The sequence below is a fragment of the Drosophila hydei genome, unplaced genomic scaffold, assembly GCF_003285905.1.
Source record: "Drosophila hydei strain 15085-1641.00,03,60 unplaced genomic scaffold, DhydRS2 tig00000232-arrow-arrow-pilon, whole genome shotgun sequence".
Taxonomy (NCBI): Eukaryota; Metazoa; Arthropoda; class Insecta; order Diptera; family Drosophilidae; genus Drosophila; species Drosophila hydei.
Window position 1 is genome coordinate 1,377,051 of NW_022045690.1, and position 17,155 is coordinate 1,394,205.

At 45.0% G+C, this 17,155-nt stretch overlaps 1 protein-coding gene across 1 annotated transcript in view; it reads left to right on the forward strand.

Annotated features, from left to right (window-relative positions):
• LOC111600167 (hornerin) overlaps nucleotides 1-16,798 on the forward strand; it is a 44,904-nt gene extending 28,106 nt beyond the window's left edge. Inside the window, exons 3-5 of the mRNA XM_023316159.2 lie at nucleotides 2,131-2,849; nucleotides 3,976-5,781; nucleotides 16,725-16,798. Coding sequence (XP_023171927.2) covers nucleotides 2,253-2,849; nucleotides 3,976-5,730 — 2,352 coding nt within the window. The 5' untranslated portion in view covers nucleotides 2,131-2,252 and the 3' untranslated portion in view covers nucleotides 5,731-5,781; nucleotides 16,725-16,798. The remainder of the gene's footprint in view (nucleotides 1-2,130; nucleotides 2,850-3,975; nucleotides 5,782-16,724) is intronic.
• Nucleotides 16,799-17,155: the final 357 nt, after the last annotated feature.

Below are 17,155 nucleotides of genomic sequence, written 5' to 3' on the forward strand. Positions count from 1 at the left end.
GGCGACCATAGACGACCGCAAACAACTCGTTAAAATTTGCATGTGAAATGCAATCGTCTAAAACTGAAAAAGGCAAAACAGAAAAAAAGGCTATAAAATAGTGCCAAAATAAAGCCAACAAGAAGCGAGTCGAAGCGAGTAGATGAAACAAATAAGCGCGCACACGCAGTCAGACACACAATACGTTGAGAGTGTTGCACGGAATGGTCACTGGAGTAGGGGCAGGTGCAGGTTCAGGTGCAGCTGCAGAGGCAGAGGCAGGAGCTGGGACCGGCAGGAACAGGAACAGACGCAGAAGCAGTCAGGCGCAGAGTGAGCAGCAGCAGCAGCAGCAGCCTATAGGTGTAGGTGTAGGTGTAGGTGCAGGTGTAGGTGGTCATCGCCAACATAGCAGAGCAATAACAAAAGCAACTAAACAACATTTTTGGCCATGGCACACGGCTATCAATTTGATATATCAATCAGCGTGGGATAAAAATGATTGCCAGTTGCCCGATGTCCGACAGACATGCCGCCCTCACCCTCAATTCCCGATTGTTGTTGTTTGTAGTTCGTTATTGCTGTGCACTGAAATCGAAATGCCTCAAAAAAAAAAGGGGTGGGGGAACAACAACAAATCTATCACGACGAATACTAAATGCTCTAGAAGGAGTGAAGAACTTACAGTCATAGCAAATAGTCTGCGTATAGCTAAACAACTAGCAAGACTATGATCGGCAAGAGGAAGAGATCTGAGCAGGCAGAGACCAGACCTGCCTGACCTGTTGACTCGTTTGTCAACCGAAGTCAGCTTCAATTGCATAACTGAGTAATCATGACCTAGGTGAGGGCAGCATAAGAACAACAACAGCTCAAACAATAACAAGAAATTTGTGGCGAACGTGCAACGTTCAGTTGCATAAAAAAGATTTGTATGTTGCCAGCCGGAATTGCAACGCATTTCAATTGGCTCGACGGCATTTGCAGCTTGGCCTTGAGGCAGGCACTGTGCCGGCTGCCTCAAGGATTAGCCGGGCACTGGACGGCTGCGAGTGGCTCATAAAGGCGATCTGCGCTCAGTGCTCTCTTGATTGATTTATGGCTACTGGCTCGTAAAAGTGGGTGGGCCAGCGGGCAGAAGGATTAACAGCGGGTGGGCGCGCGGCCAAAAACGAAGATAGAGCGGATCTCAGTTTCGGCTTTGCTATCAGTCACACACGCACGAGAAGAAGAAGCAGAAGCATGAAATGAATTGTGGTGCGGCGAAAGCGTGACAAGGGCAATAGCGACTAGCAGATGCCCTGCAGAAAGTTGAACGCTTGCTATGGAAGAAGAGAAGAGGAAGCTGACTCATGAAATGAAACGACTCGCAGATGCTCTGTGGTACGTTAAAGGCTTAGGCAGCTTCTCTGCCTTGTATTATGCAGGCATCTCTATAGCGATCAGTCAATCAAAGGGTATATGCAGAAGTCAATATAATGTTATCGACAGCTATACAAAATTCTCTTTCGGTTAATCGATAACCACTAGACTGTTATCGATATGCAATCTATTTCAATACGTATTCTAGATTATCCAGTGTATATACCCCATGGCAATTGCCGTTGGAAGGGTATGAAATAACTCTGCCTGCGCTTGCCGCCTGTTAATAGCTTTAATGCTGTTTTATGGCATTCGTCGAGTGGACGGCTGTGGAACTGGGAGCTGGTAGATGGGCGATGGGAACTGCTAACTGGCAACTGGGAACTGGGAAATGGCATGCCAACGCCAAATGTTTTACATGCGTGTTGTTGTTCCTATTGTTGTTGTTGTTGTTGTTGTTGCGGCGGCAACAATGTTTTGTTTGGCGGTCGCATAAATAAATTGGGATTGGAGTTTTCGCTGGCTCAGTGCCTGCTGCTTCGGTGCCGGAGCAAAGCTCATAATTCCAGCTTTTATTTGTGGGATTTTGGCATGGCATGGCATGTCAGTCATGTGTCGTTCTGTTTCTGTTTCTTGTTCTTGTTCTGGTTCTGGCTGTGTTTTGGGCTCCGGCTATGATGCCCCATCCATTCATCCGCCCGCCCGCATGCGCATTCGTAACGCTTTCAATTCCAACGCTGATTAATGGCTTTGTTTTCTCTCTTTCTCTGTCTCCCCCTTCTGTTCTAGACGATGTGCGCTTGAGTGGACTACTCTTTCGCTCTTCAGCCGATAACGATAGCGATAACGATAACCGAGAACGTCAACGTATAATTGTCGTTGTTCAGCGAAAAAAAAACGACAGCAGCAACATGTATCCAGGCAGCGCCAGCAGCACCGCCGCCGCAGCCGCCGCAGCGTCCAAATTTCAAAATCGATGCGCCTCGCCACAATTCGCCAGCTTTGCACCGCCGCCGCCGGCTGAATATCCGCCGCCCACACTGCAGCAGCAACAGCAACAGCAGCAGCAGCAGCAGCAGGCACATCAGCAACAATTGCATTCGCAGACCACTGCAGTGGCTGTGCACAGTGCACCAGGACATGGCTCCATGCGCCACATTCAGCGCAATCAGCTAACTATGAGTGGCCACGGCCATGGCCATGGCATGGCGCACGGCCATGGACATGGACACGGCCATGGCCACGGTCTGGGCATGGGCATGGGTGGCATTGGACATGGAGCCGCCACGCTGGGCCATCACCATGGTCATCGCGGCGATCTAATCTTTCCGGACGATATGGACAGCATTGAGTTCTGCATGCCAGCGCCGCCCTCTTCCTCCTCATCGTCGTCGCAGCAAAACGGCGAGCTGCTGCTGCTCCAAGGCGGCCATGGCGAGCCCTTCACGGAGCGACGACGGCGCGGACACAGTCGTCGCAGCAACCACAAAATGGATGTCGAGCAGCAGGTGAGTTAACACAACAAAAGCTTAGTCAAGAAAAGTAGATAAGGCGCCCATCACAGAACTGTGGCAGTTATAGATATCTTTCTTCTATCTGACACGTATAAATATAGATTAATTCAAGTCTAAACGGATAGATAGAATTCATTTATGTATAGGTTAGTGAGATAAAAATAAATAGAAGAAGAATAAATAGATTTGACGGCGAGATAGATATACTAGACTTAAATTTAAAAATATAAAACTATAAAATATAAAGATAATTGATATTTACTTAACTAAGAGGAGACAAATACTAAAAAAAGAAACATTTTCTAATATGTTAATGCAAATTTATATCTAGATTGGAATTTAATAAGTGTACAAAAATATATAAATTGTATATATTATTAATAACACATATATAAATAATAAAAGATTGAGACAATATTTAAAAAAAAATATATTTATGCGCATAATAAAATATAAAATATATAAATAAAATAACAAATATTTTAAAGTATATAAAAAATATATTATTAACTATAAAAAGTATTAAAAACAATAAGTAATCGAAATATATAAAAAAAAAAAACATTTGAATTAAATACAAAAATTATAAAATATATAAAAAAAATTAAAATATATATGTATATCAATATATCAAAATTATAAAAAATAAATAAAATATTTAAAAAATTATTAAAAATTATAAAAAGATGAGATAAATCATAACTAATTATAAAACAATACCCAATAAATATGCAGTATACAATTTCTTGGGTTTTCGTAATTTTTATATTATATTTATATTATATTTTTTCATTATTAAATATTTTTGTTATTTATTTTTTTTATTTATTTATTAATATTTTCTTAAATTTGTTTATATTATTTTAATTATTATATATAATATTCCTTTAAACAACTTGATGTGTCGATTTGCAATCAAATACTTTCAGACATAGCTCACTAAATAGCAGAGCTACAGATACCACATTTGGTAGGTGGTTCCATTAGAGATCACAGATGCCACGCACTTTGAAACAACTCGAAAAAAGTGTATTCGCATCATTAAATACACGTTGTTTGGAGTTGAAGCTTTCGTAAGAAACTTGAACGATATTTAATCTGGTGCTCTGCTTGTTCACAGGTCAAGTGGTCACGCAAGAACATTGCTGCCACAATGGAGCGCTTTGAGCCCACCGCCACCGCACAGTCGTCGTCGTCTACTTCGTCGCTGGACTATGGCTTTGCCGCTGGCGTCATGACGCCCAGCAGCAGCAGTGCCACGCCCTCGCATGGGGCTGGCTCAGCGGCTGGCATGTCATCCACTGCCTCGCTGCATGTGGCCTACAATGGGGGAGGTGGTGGTGCTGGTGCAGGCGGCGTGGGTGGCGCAAGTGGTGGCGCCATGGGCGCCAGCGGCTCGGCAGGAGCAGCAGCTGCTGCCCCCTTCAATCACGTCTACTCCTATGCATACTACGAGCCCGGCGCAGCCAAGTGCCATACGAATGTGCCCGCTCAGGGTCAGGGCAATGGACATCATCATGCACAGTCGAAGAGCCCGCCGCGCAACTCGATACGCGCTCTGCTGGCCAAGAGCTTCCGCTCGAAGTCATCGTCGCACAGCGGCCAGTCCACATCGTCGTCGCCCAGCGCCGAGGAGCGGGACAGGCACACGTACACCACACGCTACGGCACCACCGAGAATCTGTACGAGGAGGTCAGCGATCAGAAGATACGCAAGGTGCTCTCCGACAATCGCATTGCCACGTCCAGTGCGGGCAATGTCAAGGAGGAGCTGCGTCGCGTCCAGCACAATCATTTCCGTGTGCTCGACGAGCTCAATCTGTCGTTGGAGGCGCTCATTATGCCGCCCACGCCACCAGACATCAGTCCCAGCCATGGCGGCCCGGCCAGCGCCAGCTCCAATGATGCACAGCACGAGGCGCCAGCCACCAGCACCAGTTGCAGCAGTGGCAGTGGCAGCGGCAGCGGCAGTGCCAGTGGTGCCGTTGGCAATTCCTCCTCCTCGTCCTCCTCCGTGCAAGGCAAGAATGTGCTAAGCACGGGCCAGCGACCGCGTCGGGGCGGCTTGCTCGGTGGTGCTGCTGCCAGCGCCGCGTCCAACTCAAGCTCGGCCTCGCACGCCAGCCTCGAGAATTTGTCGAGCACGTTGAACAGCATGGAACTGAAGGATCATGCACACAGCAGCTGCATCAATCCGGAGTTCGATGAGGGCGACCTCGATAGCGGCTTCAGTGGCAGCGGCAGCAGCAGCGGCGCCAGCTACAATGAAAGTTTGCGCTACTATAAGACGGCCACGCCCACTAGCCATAGCCATAGTCACAGTCATAGCCACAGCCACAGCCATGGGCATGCCAACCACAATCCCAATATGATGCACCACAGCAGCAACAGCAACAGCAACAACATCAACAATAACAACATCAGCAGCAGCAGCAGCAGCAACAGCAACAACCACATGCACACCAGCACACTGCCGCACAATTTGCGCAGCTGCCGCTCCTCGACTGCGTCGGGCACCTCGACATCGAAGAGCAGCATGGCCAGCTGTGGCGAGGATCAGGGCATCGCCGGCATGGGCATGCCAATGGGCATGGGCATGAACATGGGCATGGGCATGCCAATGAACATGGGCATGGGCATGAATACTAACATGGGCATGCCCATGGGCATGGGCATGGGCGCGGGCATGGGCGTGGCTGAAACGGCAGGCGGCAGCTCGATGTCGCCATTCAATTATCCAAGACGTTGCTCAGCAGATCAGCAGCGGGCATCGGGACGTTCGATTGCATCCGCCACGGGCTCAGCAACGGGCGCCGCCATCTCCGTGGCCACCGGCGCGAAACCCAAAAAGAACTTCTGGACCATGAAACCGTGATGCTACAAAAAGGCCCTGCGACACATATGCAAGAAATGGAGCATTGTTATGGTGAGTACAAGTCAAAGAGAATGATTTAAATAAGATTGAACTGGAGACTGCTGCAACTCTAAGTGGAAATAAATTGGTTAAAGATATTGAAATGAATTGAGGAATATATATATTTATTTATAATCTATATATATATATTGTAATATGTAATATCGATAAGCAAGTTGATGGGACTGAGAACAGATGAAGCTTGAAACTTCGAGATGAGATCGAAGCTCTTCAATGATGCTATAGAGTCCGACTTTTGTTATATATTTTCTAAAGCATTTTCGTATAGTTGATCTATAAATCACATAAAATAGTTCGGCATGGAAGTTAGCTTAACTCTTATAACTCGAAGCAGCCATAAAAGTAATCAAAGTTCATTAGCAAAAGTTTATTAAGTCTATACTCTTTAGTAGTAAAGAGTTTAATTGGCACTTATTTAAATAAATAGAAAAGAAAACCTTTTAAAGTTTACAAGATCTTCAGTCCAAGCCTTTTCGCTTGTGGCACCTGCCAAACGTGCCAGCTGTGGCATGCACATACATCTCGCTTAAAGCATCGTTTGTGACTTTGCTTAAATGTTAATCTCATCGTCAGCATCAGCGTCATGGTTATCGTTATCGTTATCGTTATTATTATTATAACTACTGGTGTCCCAATTGTGTTTATTTTTTGTGCTCGCTTCAGCTCAGCCTTGTTGTCTCTAACTGTTGCAGCATCAATTTCAACTTTTCAACTTTAATCATAATAAATTTGCGGCTTGGCCCAGACCCAGGGCTCCATTTCAAATCAACGAGGCATTTCCGCTACCGATGCTGCTGCTGCAGTCGCAGTCGCCGTCGACGTCGACGTCGCACTCGGATATTCCCAAGATAATAAATTTATTAACAGGCAGCAACAGAAAACATCATCATTATCTGTGGCGGGCAGCAAGCAGCGGGCAGCGGGCAGCGCCCTCGCCCTCGCCCTGTTCGCCCCCTTTCAATGGCCACGAAATGAATCAATTAAAACTGATTGAACTTCATAGATTTGATTCCCTCCACTTCTTCGTCTTCTTCTACACTTTTTTTTATACTCATCTGTGCAACTGAAACTGGGGTAATGCCGGATTCGGACTCGCATCATCCGCCCAGGCTATGTGGGAACTGCTTTGCACCCAGACACACACACACAGACATATGCCCCCATTTTCTAGGTCTGCCACAGGGATTATGTATAAGTGCCATGTTTGTGTGTGTGTGTGTGTGTGTGTGAGGCCATTAAGGCGCCTGTTGAAATCGAAATCCCAATATCAGCATTAAAAGTCTTACAGCCTAAGATGCAATCCGCATTGAGCGTCTGTCTCCAGCCAATGTGCTTAACTATCGATTTCTCGCTGCCCAAATCCGTTCGCTCACCCCTGTGAACGATTGTGAATGATGCTGTTATTCATTGCATTTTGTTATAAATCTGTCAATTTGCACAATTGTGCGTGCGCTTTGTGCATTCGACGAGGCAGGGAACGGGGCCGGGGCCGGGGCCAGGGGTCGCGATATATAGTTTTGGGGTGAATCAGCCAGCGATGCGATGCGATGCGATTCGACGCGAGACACTGAGACACTCTCTGCAGAAATGTTTTTCGGCATTTCACATCCGCAAGGGCGCACGTTTTCGGGCACCATAAAAAATCTGTTGCAAGATGCGTGTTGCTGTTGCTGCTGCTGCTGCTGCTGCGGCTGTTGCTGTCGTGCGTGAGTTGATTTATGGTCGCAATTGTGCTGAGCCGCAACTAATTTGCCTCGAGTGTTAAGTAGCGTGCGAGCAGTAGTGGGTGCCTTGGCTGAACTAAGTTGTATTTGCTAATAGTTCACATAGTTGTCGACTCATCAGATTCCATAAATATTGCAGAGCGTGAATCAATTTATATTACGCCGTCAATGCAATGGTGGCTGAGGTGTGTGCTTCGGTTATATCAACAGAATCAGATTACTTCATCAAGCACATGTGTGTTCATAGCACGTAATACTAAACGAGTCATCAGCCACAAGTGCTGTGTGTGGCTAAGAGGAATTGTAATTGCATTTGGATTGCGCTCACTCATCGATACTCGCTCAGTGTGCATCAAATAGTCTTCAGCTCATTCGTGTGCTTCTAATTGAATATGCAATATGAAATGCAGCCAGCGCACACACTTGCAGTCATGCATTATGCATTTGGCTGCAATCTGAGTCCGTGCACACACACACACGCACACACACACAATGATCTCTCATATTCAAGTGCAAGTGCTGCCCGAGGAGCTGGCAAACTTACTTCAGCCTAGCCAAAAACTTGATCTGAAAACGATTTGTGTACAGTCGATTTGACAGCAGTTATCGTGTGTTTTCATCACCCTGCCTCTCGCTCTAACTGTCTCGCTTTAAGCTTTTCCGGTGCTTGGCAACCCTTGGCGACTAAAGAAAAAAAAGCCAAGCGGCGCGGCACACTTGAAAATCGTTTAAATGTTGCCAAATCGCTCGTAACCAGCAACATCAACAAAACAGGCTAATAAAGCAAGCCAACAGCAGTGAAGGACGAGCAGACGAGTAGCGCTGGCAGGAGGAGCAGCCAAAAGGGCAACCCAAATAAAATCAGAGCCACATCAAATGCCAAACGTCTGTTCGCAAATATGAAAATGGATTTCAAATGGATTCCGAGCAGGTCTCCGCTGGAGCCATAGTCAGTCCCTCATGCAGTCCTGGCTGGACAATGGCGGTCAGCGGCGATGGCCAAGAAGGAAGGGGCGCAGGGCCACATATGCAGGCAAATCGGACGCAAACATTCACTTAGCCATAATAAAAGAAATGAGCAAACGCAAAGCGGCCAACAACAGCAGCGGCAACGGCAACGGCAACAACAAACCCAATTCAATTGCAATGCGAAGCAGAAGCAGAAGAAAAATAAGTAGAAAAAGTAGAGCAACAAACAGCGAAATTGTTGAAATTTGTCAATTTGTTGTTGTCGCATTTTAGCTGCTTGCCACATGCTTTTATTTGCAACTCTCAAATACCCTTGCCCCTGGCCAAAGCCGAACTCAGCTTAAGCTTAAGACTGAGCTGCTTTAGCTACTGCGAGAGCTTTGTGCTCGGCAACGTTAGCTCTATCAGATGACGACTAGTTACGGTTAGGGTATCTTAGTAGTCGATCAAGTTGGAGAGGAGTGTTGTACGAGCTCTCAGCTCCGCTTTTGCCTTTTGTTGTGCTGTTGGCCAAACTCAACGCACAGTTGCCAGTTTCGATAAGCAGTTGGCTCTAGAGTCTTGTCTGCCTGGTGAGATTTAGCCATGCTGATTAAAATTGAATGATGGCAGAAGGACAGGGACAGAGACAGGGCGAGGGACAGTGACAGCGACCGGGACAGCGACAGCGACAGCGACAGCGAGTGACATAGAAATTGCCATGTGCCCAGCTAAAAATCCAGATCCACAAAAACTGTAGCAAAGGGCGGGCGGCCAGAGCAGGCATGCGATTGGTATTGGTATTGGTATTGGTCTTGGTCTTGGTCTTGGTTTAGTTTTGGCTTGGGCAATGGCCGTCATGGCCTTCAACAATTACACGCACACATAGATAGAGAGAGGGAAAATAGCATAGAAAAAAGAAACCTTAACCCACTGATGGCGCCCAAAACGAAGCCGGAGACATAACATAATAAATTTGCAGACAAGGCACGGCTACGCTCCCGTTACAGTGGTTCAAACACCACTAAAAAACTGTTCAAATTGCAAAGAAATTATTTATAAGTAAAGCAAAGATAATGCAAGATTTACTTTATATATATATTTATTTACTCATATAAATATATTTACATTTATTTTATTTTTTAAATAAATATTGTTTCAATTAAATATTTATGTAAATATTTTTTTAAAGATCTCATAAATTTCGCTTGAGTTTGTAACAAGTTTTTTTGGCCGCTTTGGCAGCAGTGTGCGCTGGCAGGGCGCCAACAGCCGAGACGGAATGGTAGCTCGCCTCACCAAGGACGCGCAGGCAGGGGCCAAGGCGGACAATGGCAGGCATAGAGCAATAACGCGAGGGTGGCTCAACGGTGGCTCAGCTCAGTTTGGTGGTTGCTGCCGCTGTCGACGCCACCGTCGTTGCTGCTGCTGCTGTTGTTGGCGTGACATTGTCAGCCTTGGACTGAAACTGCGACTGTTCCTGGGGGTTGTCTGCAAATCACCCACCATTTGCGCCCATTCCGCTTGCTGTTGTTGTTGTTGTGGTTTTTTTGAAACTGCGTCGTCTGCGGGCGCAAGAAAAACTGTAGTAAATAATTCTTTAAAGATTTAGAGACACTTGGCGAACAGATGCGTTGCCAGCAATTGCAAATTTTTATGAGATATACACCGAAGCGAACGGAACGGGCGGAGTGGGCAACTGGAGGAGCGGGCGCTGCCTGCTGCCTGCTGAATGCTGGCTGCTGGCTGCGACGCGTGCTTGGCGCTGCTTTTTAGCTATTTCTGTTGAGCGAACGAACGAGCGTCGCCATAAGCGGGCCACATATCAAGATTAATTTTTTCCAAGATAATAAATTCAATGCAGATTAAATGGCAGACCATTAAATTATCGGCAGCAAAGTCGACTTGAGAGGATGTCACTAGGGGAGTATCTGGAATGTGTATATGTGTCTGTGTGCGTGTGTGTGTGTGTGTGTGTGGGTGCCTGTTCGACTGGCAGCGTATTTTGATAGTGCAATGTAATTATGTCTAAGCTGCGGCGCGACGTTCACAAGTAAATCGCATATGAAAATCAGTTAAGAAACTCATAAATTAAATGGCCAAAAGATAAAGTAGATAAGCAGTTAAGAGATAGGCGAGATAAGAGCAGCGACTCGCTGCAGTAGGCACATGCAAAATTTGCCACTTTTACTGAGATTTAGGTGAGCTTAGGAGGAGCTTGAGGATGTGAAGAGCTGCGAAAGCAATGTCAGAATCTTAGCCAAAACAACTTAATCTAAACTATCTTAGGACTATCACAGATAGATTTCAAGCCACTCGCACAGTCGGAGTCTGCTGCGAGCTCTAGTGCGAAAGGCTGGCAGGTCTGTGGGCTGCCGCAGCCAGACGTCTAGCCCGGCTGTTTGGGTGAGAATCCACAGTCTCTCGAGGTATTTCTGGGGCCAGCTCTTGGTGGCTGCCTGCAATTTGGGGCACCTTGGCGTCCGGCCTGAATAACGCGCAGTTTGTGGTATTTTGTGCAGCTCAAGTTGAGTCTGAACTTTAAGTGAAATATTTGTTACGTTTGCCAGAATCCGGGGCAGATTTTTGGCTATGGAAATGGCAACGAAACTAAATCGAAGCAAGCAGCGATGCAGACACATTAATTACGCTACGTTGGCCTGGCCCAGAGGCGCAAGTTCACAAATTTTTCGGCGCAGCTGCAATCAAATGTCGTCGTGTGTTTCGACTGTCGTTTGTCGTTTGTCGATTCCCGTTTATTGCTCTGAGCCAAGGCAATAGCAACAACAAAAAATAGAAAAAAACAAAAACAAAAAGAAGACATTGAATGCAAATGACAGGAGAAACGCGCTAGAGTTAAAAACAAAAGCGACAGAGCAACCCCAGCCCGACCCGACCCGGCCCACTTAGGCAGCCTGCGCAGTGGCGCTGGTGCCGCTGGTGCCTCGCCGCGACGCCCTTTTGCTATCTGGCCGCCCATCAATCAGGCTGCGCAAAGCACATCTCAAAGTCAATTTTTTTGGCAAACAAACAGAGCGATTGACGAGATATCGAGGCAGAGCCACAAGCGTGTGTGTCCATGCCGCAGCCAGTGGCACACAGTAACCCGCGTCCCGCACGCCGCGTCGCCCTTCGCTTAATCAACGGTTGATGCACAAAATGTCAAATGGTCGGCTGATTGGAAAGACGCGCGCGAAACGCGCACAAATCGCGCGCGCTTTTAATGAGATCAATTTGCAACATAGACAAACGTTGTGGCACAGCCGACTGCAGGGGGGCCAGATGATGCCGCACAGCCGCACAATCAGTTTCCGTTTCCGCTAGCCGCCATTTTGTTGCGCTCTGGCTAATAAAACGGCGGGCGACAATTATTTGTTTCGCCTTTTTCTATTTTGCCATTTTCTTTTTGCTTCTCTCTTCTCTGTTTTTCTGCCAGCCAAAGAGCAAACGAGAGACGAAGTCGAACTTTTAGTTTGGCAACGTAACGCGATGCGGCGCTTGCTTCATTAACTGTACAAGTAAAGCAGCCGCAGCAACAATGCAGCGCTCCAAGCAAACATGAGCATGTGTATGCAAATAGCTGACTAGCAGATACCCTGTAAACTAGAAGAACCATTTATGCTTGTGGTTTTAGTTGACTTCATTGATCGGTGAAATATTCAATGTGAATCACTAATAGATACCCTATAAATTAATAAAAGTAACTAAGCCATTTGGCTAAAGCTATTAAAGCTTTGGTTATTTAATATTTTTCCATATGAATGACTAGTGGATACCCTATAAAATACTAGAACACAAGTTAGTGGCTCGCTGCTTTTAAAAATATTTTATTTTTATTTTATACTTATTATATTTATTTATTTTAGCATGAATGACTAGCTTATACCCTATAAAATAGTCGAAAGTAACTAAACAAGTTTCCTTCATTCTACTCGTATTTAATAATATCTTAGAAATTATTTAATTAATTTTTCTGACAATATTCAATGTGCTTGACTCACAGATACTCCGCACAAATACATACACAATGCAATTTAATTTCTTCACTTTATGCAAATTATTTTTAATTACTTTTCAAGCCAATTAAACCTTTGTTTTTATTGTTTTCTATTCATTTCATATTTAATAAAGCTTTCTTTGTTCCATTTGGGCCGCATATACTCCACTTGGCCAACTGGGCGTATACGGCAATGGCACTTAGTTTGATGTTGTTTTGCTTATTGCTTTTTTGTTGTTCGTGTTGTGGCTGTTGTTGTTGCTGTTGTTGTTGCTGTTGTTCTTGTTGTCCGCTTCACACCTATGTTTGTGCAACGGCTTTTGTTTGGGCTGCCTTTCGTTGTGCTTTCGTTTCGGTGCGGAATATAAACAACGGCCATGACGCAGGCAGCAGGCAAACAACCAACAGCAACATTCATCTGTGTGTTGTTGTTGCTGTTGCTGTTGGTGTTTGCAGACAACAACCGTAGCCCGACAACCAAGGCCCCACATCAGTGGCACCGCCAGTAGCCAGTATCCAGTAGCCCATAGCTGCTCCCCGGTTGTGGATGGGCCTTTGAAGTGTGGGTCTGTTCGGCCTGTTGGCCCACTCGTGGCGCCAATTTATGACCTGTCAGAATTTTCCACTGGTCGAAAATCGCCAGCGCCTTAAACACACACACACCCATGCACACACACTTAAAGTGCTAGGCCACAAAAAAAACCCTTGCTCAGCTCAATTGTGTCAAAACTTTGGCGATCCCAAATAAGTAGGCAACACTTTCTGTAAACTGTCTAATTCAACAAAAGATAAAGATATTATTGATATACTTAGCATATACGAGAGATATCGATATGCATGAAATAATCAAAAGCTATTTCAAGTGCGAAGCGAACAGGCCTTCAGTGTTCGGCGCCTGGAATTTATATGAAAACTTTTGTGCCCCAAAAAGTAGGCAACAGTTTTTGTTACTTTGCCAAAGATGAAGATGCTATTGATAAATGGAATAATATATGATATAATATAGATATATCAACAATAAATAAGCTAAATAATTTTATCTTTAAGTATTCCTTACATTATAATCATAATTTATACAAAAATCCTTAAGAAGGCTTTAAAATTTTCTTTATTCACAATGTCATGTGGTCTTCTCTCCTCCTCTGTCAGCCTGTTTTATATCTTCTTATTTTTGGTATATATATATAAAGTCCCGATTTATGCATATATGTATATATATCATTTATGATTCTATAGCATTCCAATGTATTGAGTCTTGGACACGCTGAGCTTGCAGTTGCTGGCGCTTTTCTCTCCCCATGTTTCTCTCTCTCTCTCTCTCTCTCTGCTCTTGCTGCCCTGACGCTGCGTGCGTCCTTTCATTAAATGACCATGTAACATATGCGTGACACGCCCCTCCGCCTTCTACATGCGCTGATAAGTTGGTTAAAAGTTCAATGACGCTTTTTGACGGCTTTTGACTTTTGGCATGTTGTTGTTGTCACTTGTTTCATTTTTTTCTTTTTTTTGTGAATATATAAAGATAGGGTAAAGCGTTTTGGTGTAGCTGCGGTACAGGTGTCTGCGTGCATGTGTGCACAACTGTCTGCGTTGTCTGGCGAGCCGACGAGCCGCATAATTTCCGACGAACAGCAGCGTCAGGAGCCTGACTTAATTCTTTTGGTGGGAGGCGGGGAGGTTCGGGTCAACCAGCTGACAACTGTGTCCAAGCGAGAGGGTTTAAGGAAGAGGGGTGCGTGGGCTTAGTGAAAGGACACGGGGTCATGGCAACGTCTCATTCATTCTGCCAGTTAGTCAAACAGTCAAACAGTCAATCAGTCAATCAGTCAATCATGCGGCCATTCAATTTATCGTTGACTTAACTTTTTGATGGTTACAAAATGAAATTTATGAAGCACCCTCGCCCAACCCTACCCTACTGCTACACTCCATATCCCAAAACTGTTGCTCGACTAGCAGATGCCCTACAAATGCTTGCATTTGCCTTTGACTTATTTTTTCTTTGAGATATTTGGCATCCCTCAGCACATTTGCTGAGCTCGATTTCTCTCAGTGTATCGAAAACTTTCTTGCTTTTTTCTCTTCTCTAATGTCTCAGCTTATCTCTTTTTGTTATTGAGCGCTGCGGTCTGGCATGCTTGTTTGCCGACCCTTGCAGGGTATCTTATGAGTCTTATGCCTTTATATTTGGGATGCCGGTTTCATTGCCATTCATACGCTCACACACACACACACACACATTCGCACATCCATCAGCTGCAGCTGGCGCTTCATGCGAGCTCTCAGACCCCAAAAACTTGGCCTGTGCCCACGTCTCTGCCGCTGCCTCTGCCTCTGCCGTCGACCTGTGGCTGCTGGGTCCTCTGTCGAAGTGTTATCTTTGCGGTGGCATCTATAATGGGTTTTGTCACGTCGCAGACGCGTCTGCCATCATCTCTCTCTCTCTCTCTCTCTCTCTCTCTCTCTCTCTCTCTGTCTCTTTGTCCACTTTCGTGCAACTGTTTGCTGAGGCATGAAAAACGCACGTCGACATCAATAAACTTAAAACAAAAAGCGTTCGAGGCAAGAGGCGGGAGGCAGGCGCAATGAAGGCTGAGGCAGGTCACCTTTTGCGTCACACACACACATGTCTGCTGCTGCGTGCATGTGTGTGTATGTGTGTTGCTTTTGTAAAACATTTGCGTGTTGTTTAAGCCGCTTTTCGTAGTACGCAGCTCGTCTATCCGCTTAATAACTTTGGCGCCAAATGTCAAGCGTTGCCCCTTTAACAGCAACAATAACAATAACAAGGGTGCATCTGTGTGTGTGTGTATGTGTGTGAGTGTGTATGGCAAGTGTATCAAATTGGCAGCCCGTTATCCAGTTGACTTTTCACAAATTTTCCAACGTAATTGTTAAAGCTCGCAATGCGGTCAAGTGACTGTGTGTGAGTGTGTGTGTACGAGTGTGTGTGCGAATGCCAAGACACGCTGGAAAAGGCAACCATAGATAAGTGAGGAGAGATGGGGCAGGGTGGAGTTAACGGGTAGCTACCCGCTGGCCCGCTGGTGGCCTTAGCTTCGGCTGGCCAGACACCCAATAAAATTATATTGTACATGCATGCAGCAATAAATAAATTAGAACAAGGTGCTACAAGCGGCAGCTGCATGAAAGTGCCACAAGAGTGTGTAAGAGAGAGACAGAGAGAGAGAGAGAGAGAGAGAGAGAAAGAGAGAAAGAGAGAAAGAGAGAAAGAGAGATGGAGAGAGGGGAACAACATTTTATTTTGCCTTTTAATAATAAACTGAAGCATAGCTAAAAGGGCGCTGCGAGGGCGTGGCAGCCGAAGCAACTGCGTTGGCAGTCAGATGCAATTTATTGATAATATATATGCGGCTTCAGGGCCAGAGCAACAGCAGCGACCTTAAAGCAGTTGTAATGTTATTCACACACACAGACAGCGGGCAGGGAGCCAGCGACAACAATAAAAGGAAGAGAAAACCTTTTGGCAATTTGTTGCGACAAATTTTTGGCAATATTTTGCTGGCCAGCGAGAGAAGAGAGACAGCAGCCAGACAGAGTCAAATTTACGGCAACTGATAAGCAAGAAAGTGATAGAAAGAAAGAGAGAGAGTGAGAGAGAGAGAGAGAGAGAGTGAGTGAGTGAGAGTGAGAGAGAGTAAGAGTAAGCGACAGCAGAGAAAATAGAAGAAATCTTATTTTATAAATATAAATTGTAGTGCAACTGAGGAAAATCGAAATGATTGACAAAGACAAGATTTTCACAGCAATTTGAAACGAATATTAAGATGAATATATTTTATATTATTTTAGATAATATTTTGGGAAACAAACTGAGAAACATGTGCATTTCAGGCCTTAAGAAAGGAAAACTAACAAAATTTGATTGTTCATAAAAATAGTAGTGACAACCAAAAGACAAAAGAAACAACTATCGTCTTTTAATTCCTCATAATGTGACTGTGGTTTGACTCTAATGCCATATATATACATGTGTTGTTAAGGTACTAAATCTAATTGTACACTTAATAAAAAAAAAAAAACTTTACATTAATCTAATTTTATATATATCATATATATTTATATATATATATGTACTTTTAGATAAAATCGTGTTGTCCTAAAAACGATTTGTATAATGAAGTTTATTTTGTAATAATTTAAATAATAAATGCACTGCGTAATTAAATTGCAATTAAATTTGCATAATTTGATTTCACTTTTCGAATTAATAAATCAATTTCTCTCCCTCTCGCTCTCTATAGGAATACAATACAAAGACTGCCTCATGCCACGCCATCCACTATTACCAGCCGCATTCGCATCTGCATTCGCATCAGCGTTATTCTCAGTCGTCAAAGCACAGCAACAACAATTGCAGCAATTGCTGCAGCAGCAGCAGCGGCAGCAGCAACAACATCTCGAGCCACAAACAACAACAAGAACAGCAGCAGAAACAGAAACACAGATACGGTCACACTGGCCGCAGTCGCTACAACTACAAATACGATGCCGTCGAGGAGTGTTGCCGTCCGATCTTCCACGAGCAATATGGCTCCTTTGCGGACATGTTGTGAGTGGGCATCAAGAAGTGGGCAACAGGGCGACACTCAAGGTACCTACAACAGACTAACTACAAAGTGTTATACTATATAGAGGAGCAGGAGCAAGAGGAGGAGGAGGAGCAAAAGAAGGA